At 34.6% G+C, this 8,969-nt stretch overlaps 1 protein-coding gene and 1 long non-coding RNA gene across 7 annotated transcripts in view; both read left to right on the top strand.

The window, feature by feature from the left end:
• Positions 1-1,389, top strand: part of LOC137074978 (uncharacterized) — a 1,510-nt gene extending 121 nt beyond the window's left edge. The window contains exons 2-4 of the long non-coding RNA XR_010904972.1: positions 410-723; positions 879-955; positions 1,240-1,389. This is a non-coding gene — a long non-coding RNA (uncharacterized lncRNA). The remainder of the gene's footprint in view (positions 1-409; positions 724-878; positions 956-1,239) is intronic.
• dip2a (disco-interacting protein 2 homolog A) overlaps positions 1-8,969 on the top strand; it is a 204,780-nt gene that overhangs the window by 140,127 nt on the left and 55,684 nt on the right. For 5 of the 6 annotated variants that reach the window (XM_067443082.1, XM_067443080.1, XM_067443085.1 and 2 more), the window contains exon 6: positions 7,549-7,671. The exons of the other annotated variant lie outside the window; for it this stretch is intronic. In XM_067443082.1, coding sequence (XP_067299183.1) covers positions 7,549-7,671 — 123 coding nt within the window. The remainder of the gene's footprint in view (positions 1-7,548; positions 7,672-8,969) is intronic. 6 annotated transcript variants of the gene reach the window in all.

Raw genomic sequence — 8,969 nt, 5'->3', positions numbered from 1 at the left:
CATTTTCACCGTAACATGGTAGCTCTCTATTACGGTGTAGTTATTTAGTTTAATCGCAGATAGGATAGACGCACTATGGACTCGGGAGGTGAATTAATCATGTTTCCTATCATGTATCTAAGATTGCATAATAATAATTTCTTAAATCGGAATGTGATCGCCGGTGTGGGCATGTTCAATGAATTTGCCTGCTGTAAATACAATATTTGAATCGAACTCCTACTTTTTAAATGGACAGAAGACATTTAACGTTATATACATTTATTCCATATATTAACTTATAACAACCAGTAATGAAATAATGATTTTAATATGTTCTTTTCTTTTTGCATTTGGAGAGTAAGATGTTAAAGTACTATTTGTGTTTTTAATATTTTGTGCTTATCTTATTTTATTTTTTATTTTGTAGGATCAATACAGATGTGTTATTGGAGATCCAGTGCAAGCTGTGTGGAATCACAGAGCCATCTTGATGAGGTCAAGTTAATGTTAATTATGAATTTATGCCCAGCCATGACACAAGCTAAAACATTGCTATCAAGTCTTTAGCTTTTAAATGCTTTGCATCTTGTCCATTTGTAAGTAATACATTCCCACTTGTGCATTTACAGATCCCCTAATCATTATATATTTTACAGGCCACACACCCAAAGGAATGGAGCCGCAGCATTGCTGTGCCAGGCGTGGTAAATACAGGAACATCCTTCATGGAGATGGTGCGAGGTAAGCTGAAACTTGCAAGGCAAGATGAGGAAAAATGCAAAAATACTGGTCTCAATTTACATTGGTCTTGGGTTATTTATCTATATTTAAGTTATGTTTAATTCCCTGTAAAGTAGGAATAAAAACCATTATTAAAATGTTCTCTATTTTTAAAGTCCAGTGTCAGTGAAGATGATGTGCTCAGTGGGATACGTGAAGGAACCTCTCCAATCATTCTACCCTGACGACTGAGGTAATTCATCACATAGGGGATGCAGTTGTGGTCAAAAGCGTACACACACCGTGCAGAATAAACTGCTTCATCAGGGCAGTACTAGATAAAAAAGAGACAACATGCTCATTTTTATGATTTCTTTTTTTTTCTTTTTTTTTTCATACAGATACTGCTGTGTGAATATAAACTTTGGAGCACAACTGTACATCTATCGTTTTAATTTAATTGAGCCAATTATAATAATGGATAGATCTGTTTTATAAACAAGTTTTTTCTTTGCGTTTTCTTTTTCTTTCCTCAAGGTATATATTTTTTTGCTTTCCTGCCTCTTTGGAACATGTCCATTCACATCTACTGTGGAGAGATGGTGCAGCAGTTTCCTACTGATGGAGAGCTTCTGGGACATTGACATAAACAGCACTTTCCAAACAACTTGAAAATAGTTGGTGACAAACAATTTTGTGTGCCTTTGGAGTTCTTCAGTTTTTTTTCTTTCTTTTTTCTTTTCTTTCACTGTAATGCTGGAATAAGATTTTAGAATAAACCTTTTGGTCCTAATTTTGATGCTAGAAAAGGTTTAAGAGCTTATAAGTTCAGTAACACTTTACAGTAAGATCTAATTTGTTAACGTTATTTAATGTATTGGCCGCCATGATCTAACAGTGATTTATTTTTATTTATTTCTTTTATTTAATTTTTTACAGTGTTTATTAATAGTTGTTGACCTTGCTTAATAAATTATAGTTCAAAGCTGGTTAATTAAATTTATAGTCATTGTTCATGCAAGTTAACAATGCATTAAATAATTAACATATACACCTTTTGATTTTAAGATTGCATTAATAATAGGGGTGTAACAGTACACAAAGCTGACAGTTCGGGGAGGAACACTAAATATAAAAATGCTTTTTTTTAAAAAATTTCTATTGGTTTACTGAACAAATTGTAATTGTCCTAAACTAAAGGTTTCTTAAAGAATTAAAAATATAATATAAAAAATATCTCTACTAATTATTATTATTATTACCTTTATTTAACCAGGAGAAAAACTCACTGAGATTAAAATGTCCTGTCCTGGCCAAGATAGGCAGCTCTGTTTGCATGTACAGTTATACATAAAAAGTCACATAAAAAACATAAAACATACAACCAGTCAAAAACAATTACACACCATTAATTTACTCTCAAAATGATGAAGTAAAATTTTAAAATGACTAAATGTCACCAGATCTTTTAGCTTCAACTCAGTCTGGAGCAAATTCCAATCTGAGGCTGCGACATATTTGAAGGACGTTTTACCAAGCTTAACTCTAACAAAGGGCACACAAAGATTATAATTTGATTCAGAATGTAATATATAATTGCCTTGTTGTTTCTGTTTAATCAAACGACAAAGAATGCTGTATAGTGTAGACTATATAGGGAGGCCTTACTTGCACTTGCATTGTATGCAAACGTGTAAACTTCTCATAAGACCGTTTTTGCATTAACTTATAAATCTAATTATAGGTTAGATTTTTTTCAGGTTTTCAGGTTAAGTAGAATATGATGAATATATAGGCTAATATAATGCATACATTTAGTGAAAGAGTTCATCACTCTCGTGTTTTATCGACATCTTTCTGCTGTTGAAACACTGAACGATTACACAATGTGATACATTTTAGTAAGTTGTAATGTATCCTTAACATACTTTCTGATGTTAATTCATGTTAATTCTTTGACAATGACAAGGTGATCACATTCACTCGTGCCGCAGTGCTGCTTGAACTGATGTCTTTACAGTGATCTGTCATGTCACATTAAAGAGCATCAATATGGCATCACTTGAATTTAATGATAAAATTGACAGAATACATATGTTCTTGTGTTTGTGTAAATAGTTTTTTGGGTTTTTCTTGGGCATCAAAAAAAAGTTTTTTTTGTATATTTGTTTTACAGATTGTTTTGTCAATAAATGTAGAGGATTTAAATTTGGATGTGTTTATTATACGAAATTGCAGCTGTATTATTTGAAAAATGTAATTATGAATGTATTTCATTATATTAGAGTGTACATGTAAATTACGTTAAGGTATATTTTAGTTCTTATTAATTGCTTGTTTTTAAGACAGTAGAATGGATGTCAGTACATTGAGCAGTGCACTTTAATTACAATTTGAATACACTAGAAGCGATTATGAAAGTACATATAAAGTTGTATTTAAGTACCACTTAAGTTGTTCCAAAAAATCACTCTTAATTGCAACTTATTGTATTTTATTTCAACTTAATATGTGATAAATTTGAAATCAATTACATATAATGTGTGTTAAGTACACCGAAAACATTGCATTTAATTCACACTTAAGTGTATATTTAGCTGATATTAAAGTATGTTTTAGTTCACATTAATTGCTTGTCAGTACATTGAGCAGTGCATTTTAATTACAATTTTAATACACTAGAAGTGATTATGAAAGTACATATAAAGTTGTATTTAAGTACCACTTAAGTTGTTCCAAAAAATCACTCTTAATTGCAACTTATTGTATTTTATTTCAACTTAATATGTGATAAATTTGAAATCAATTACATATAATGTGTGTTAAGTACACCGAAAACATTGCATTTAATTCACACTTAAGTGTATATTTAGCTGACATTAAAGTATGTTTTAGTTCACATTAATTGCTTGTCAGTACATTGAGCAGTGCACTTTAATTACAATTTTAATACACTAGAAGCGATTATGAAAGTACATATAAAGTTGTATTTAAGTACCACTTAAGTTGTTCCAAAAAATCACTCTTAATTGCAACTTATTGTATTTTATTTCAACTTAATATGTGATAAATTTGAAATCAATTACATATAATGTGTGTTAAGTACACCGAAAACATTGCATTTAATTCACACTTAAGTGTATATTTAGCTGACATTAAAGTATGTTTTAGTTCACATTAATTGCTTGTCAGTACATTGAGCAGTGCACTTTAATTACAATTTTAATACACTAGAAGCGATTATGAAAGTACATATAAAGTTGTATTTAAGTACCACTTAAGTTGTTCCAAAAAATCACTCTTAATTGCAACTTATTGTATTTTATTTCAACTTAATATGTGATAAATTTGAAATCAATTACATATAATGTGTGTTAAGTACACCGAAAACATTGCATTTAATTGCACAATTAAGTGTATTTAGTATAAGTATATTATCTGTGTAATAAGTACACTTTATAAAAGTACACTAAAGTGCACTTTTTTTTCACAAGGGTCATCTTAGTCATATTAGTTTTGAATGGCATGAGAGTGAGTAATATTAACTGCAGAACACTCATTTTACTCAGCTGCTCTTTACACAGAACATTTGCATTCCCACTATATCTCCTCTCTTTTCTCTTTCCTCTGGTCTCCTCCTCTTTCTTTCAGCCGGTGTGTCTGCCTCTCTGCCCTTGAAGGCCGGTATCATGAATCCGGCCCTGGGCGCTGCCTGTAAATAACCTCAGATTTCACACAGTGTCAGAGTCGCTCTGTGGATCCTCTGTTCTGACAGACCCAGCTGCAAGAGCCAAGATTACACGCTGAACAGCTGCTTGTTGGTTAATAGTGTGGAAATGTACTTATATATTTAGTATAAAGCTCTTATTTAGAATAAGATGGACAGTAAACACCACATGGAATTAGGAAGAGAGATGACGGATAAAGTAGTCATGTGTCATGAGGAAAGTAGCTCAAAATCATCTTAAAGGATTAGTTCGCTTTTAAATAAACTTTTGCTGATAATTCACCAGCTCCATGCCATCCAAGATGTCCATGTCTTTCTTTAGTCGAAAAGAAATGAAGGTTTTTGATTAAAACATTCCTCAATTTTTCTCCATATGATGGATTCAATGGGCACCAAACGGTTCAAGGTCCAAATGACCGTTTCAGTGCAGCTTTAAACGACACCAGATGATGAATAAGGGTCTTATCTAGCCAAACCATCAGCCATTTAAACAAAAACTAAAGAAATTACGTTTTATAAGCACAAATGCTTAGCCTGTCGTGGTCATACTCAGCTCTAGTCAGAATATGAGTCTGATGCTCCATTGGGCTGTGATTATGGGGCGTGTTTCAACCCAACCAGGAAAGACCTCGATTGGACAGACCAACAACCAATCAGAGCAGCGGAGCGACGTCAACAGAGCTCAACTGCACTGTGTTGCCAAGTCCGCGTTTTTTTTCCACGGGTTGTTTTCTATGTCTGCTGGTTGAAGCGACTATTATGTGATATATAGACCCATGAGTGCGAATTTTAGCAGGCAACCTTGCCAAAATAACACACATTTTACCCCCCAAACATCATTTTTTTCTCAGAGAACCCCGAGAAGCTATTGTTTAGGGTTGTAGTTGGCAGGTTTTGTTGTAAAAACTTGGCAACCCTGTCTGCACGCGCGCTGGAATAAACGATCTTTGCCGTACCAACATGATCATCATTTCTGAGAGAAATAGTGAAGGTGAATGCAGATACAAGCAAGTTCTCCGTTTAGGATTCAAACAAATATAACCCAAGCCCCTTTGATGACGTGATGATTACGTTACTGTTGATCATCTGTCCGTCATCGTCTAAAGCCCGCCCTGATGATTTCATTGGTCCGAGCAGTTTCTGTTCGGGGATAATTACTCCTCTATGGAGCGATGCCAGACCGAACTGCGCGACCTAAAAGTTTTGTGGGCGGGGTTAAGTTTGGCTGGCATCCAGGCTAACAAATGCTGGCTTCGCTCTGTTCTGTGATGTCACGTAATACACAATTACTTTGAAAAGGTCCCGCTTGAAGTAGTCAAGTTCCGCCATATGGGCGGAAGGAGGACCAAATACACATATTCAAATGTCTTTATATCAGTTTATCGTTTAAAACCTTTTTACAAACACTTGTAAACACTGACTTAGTACTTCGCCTACGTCAAGCGTGACCTTTTCAACATAATTGTGTTTTACGTGACGTCACGAACGCGCATCACAGAACAGAGCAAGGCCAGCATTTGTGCTTAAAATACTTAAACTTTAAAAAAAAATGTGTTTAACCCTCGTTAAAGTCGTTAGCGACCCAGGACGTCATTCACTCTCCACCTCCTCATTCATTTTTTAAAGTTAGTCATCAATCTTCTTAGTATTCCTCAATCAATCCATTTTAAACAATATAACAAAACAAAAAAAACATAATAATAATTGAATGCCTGTTTTTACACTAGTTTTTTGTCAAAATTGTATAGGGTCGCTAATGACCCGAGGTGTGTAAGATTGTACGTATATATTTTTTGCACAATGATGAATCTATAATGACAAAATAGGTGCAATTCACCTTTGATACGCGAAGATGAAGTGACGTTTCACTCATAGTTACCTCAGACAGAAAACGAAACAATACTAATCATAATCTGCAAAACTTGATCACTGTCTCAGTGATTTACAGCAGAGAGCAAGAACTAAACACAATCAGATATTAGTGTCACTGTCTCTTGATGATGGATGTGCTCAAGAAGCTGTCAGTGATCAAAATATTGATTTTGAAGACGTTGAAAATGAGTTTGGAGAATATGTGTGAGAGGCAAATATGAGGCAGATGCTGAATGTTAATGAGCTCTGACGAGGACAGTGATGATGGGATAAAACTACGGGTGTAACGATTCGTTTTAACAACGATTCAATTCGGCTGAAATAAACAGTCACACTGATTAAAATTTTTGGCTAAAAAGTTACTGAATCGATTTCAAGTCACTGAATCATTTTGGATCATATCGTTCTAAATGAACCAATATCGTCCTTAAATCGTATCGACAACCTCAAATCATGATACGAATCGAATCGTTGTTAAAACGAATCGTTACACCCCTAGATAAAACATCTGCTCAAACTGAACCCTTACAAGCGCCAGAAGGTAACGAAATATGTTTAATGTTATTCTTCTGTAATTGTGAGTCTAACATCAGGAGTTTTATATTATTATCGCGACAGGTAGAGATCTATCCATGTTAAATATAGATCCGGGTCGCTAACGACCCGAATATGTAAGAATGTTTGGCGATACAGTCCGGCATTTAAGTGTTAAATGGCTGATGGTTTGGCTAGAGAAGACCCTTATTCATCGCCTGGTGTCGTTTAAAGCCCTCTGACGCTGCACTGAAACGGTCATTTGGACCTCGGACCATTTGAGGCCCATTGAATCCATTTTATGGAGAAAAATCCTGGAATGTTTTCATCAAAAACTTTAATTTCTTTTCGACTGAAGAAAGAAAGACATCTTGGATGGCATACGGGTGAGTGAATTATCAGCAAAAGTTTATTTAAAAGTGAACTAATCCTTTAAATCATATTTGATGTTTTATACATGTGGACTTTTGGACCAATGAGATTGCATCGTCTGATCAGTTCACGCTAAAAGTATGTGCTGTGTTGAAGATGGGAAAGTACATACTTTTTAGACATGTATTTTAGTGCTCTAATCCCATTTCACGCCACCCCACATCCTGCACAGCTTCTTAAATATATGATCAATATATCAAGGGTTTGATCACTGAACACGCCACCATGCATTTCTGTATTTTGACCTCCACTCCCCTTTGACCTTTGGCACCTCATGACAGACAACCACAGTGCTCCTCCAGATGTGACAGGCCTGTCGGATCGCTCGGTGCATGGGGAGCGTCCGCAGGTTCGAGGGCTTCCACGCGGACACACACACACCAGCGTCCTGGAGACGGCCGACGGTGAGCATCTTCCTGACACACACACACACACACACCTCAGGCCATCTCTCCACACAACTCTCACTGCACCCAGACATTCACACACACTGCAAAAAATGCTTTTCTTACTTTAGTATTTTTGTCTTGTTTTTAGTCCTAATATCAAAAAATTCTTACATTAAGAAACATTTGCTAGACAAGTACAAATTATTGTCTTGTTTTGTGAAAAATATCTCAAAATGAAGAGAGTTTTTGCTTAAAATAAGATCAATAATCTGCCAATGGGGTGAGAGAAATAATCTTGTTTTCTGTTTGAATTAAGATTATTTCTCTCACCCCCTTGGCAGATTATTGATCTTATTTTAAGCAAAAACTCTTTAGTATGGGGAACACACATTCACTATTAACTCCGACTTTTGCCTCATAAACTCCTAATTTTCTGCTTATTAATAGTTAGTAAGGTAGTTTTTGTAGCGTTTAAGTTTAGGTATTGGGTCGGATTAAGGGATGTAGAATAAGCTCATGCAGAATAAGGCATTAATATGAGCTTTATAAGTGCTAATAAACAGACAATATCCTAGTAATATGCATGAGAATAAGACACTAGTTAATAGTTAATAACTGAAGCTAAAAATGAAATGTCGCCGTACCTGTGTAGTAAATGTTTCTTAATGTAATAATTTGTTGATATCTGGACTATTAACAAGACAAAAATACTAAGTGAGAAAAGCATTTTTTTCTTGTTTCCACTCCAAATATCAAATATTTCTTAAATCAAGATGCATTTACTAGATGAGTAAAATGACATGAGATATTTTTGCTTGTTTTCTGGGGGAAAATATCACACGGTTAGTTTTTGATTAAAACAGGCACAATGATCTGCCAATGGGGTGAGAAAAATAATCTTATTTCTGTTCGGGACGGAAACGAACTTGCTTGTTTTAAGCAAAAACTCACTTCATTTTTACTTTATTTTTAAGAAAACAAGGACAGATATCTTATGTCGTTTTACTTGTCTAGTAAATGCATTTTGATTTAAGAACTGTTAGATATTTAGACTAGAAACAAGACAAAAATACTGAGTAAGAAGAGCATTTTTTGCAGTGTGGCTTGCTCACCGCCATGACACCTCAGAAGTGACCGACTCTCGCCTCACACCTGATTCCAGCACAGTTTGACTGATTCTAATGTTGCTAAGGTATTAGAACTACATTCTAAAGAGAACTTTTATGTCAATGTGAGGTTTATTCCTTTCCAATCTCAAGTGCACTTAATTGTACTGAATGCGCACTTGTAGTGTCCTTCAAATCTTAAAAGTA

This window comes from Pseudorasbora parva, chromosome 5, assembly GCF_024679245.1.
Source record: "Pseudorasbora parva isolate DD20220531a chromosome 5, ASM2467924v1, whole genome shotgun sequence".
Lineage (NCBI taxonomy): Eukaryota > Metazoa > Chordata > Actinopteri > Cypriniformes > Gobionidae > Pseudorasbora > Pseudorasbora parva.
Note: the sequence above shows the minus strand (reverse complement) of the source record. Positions and strands in the feature narration are given on the sequence as shown.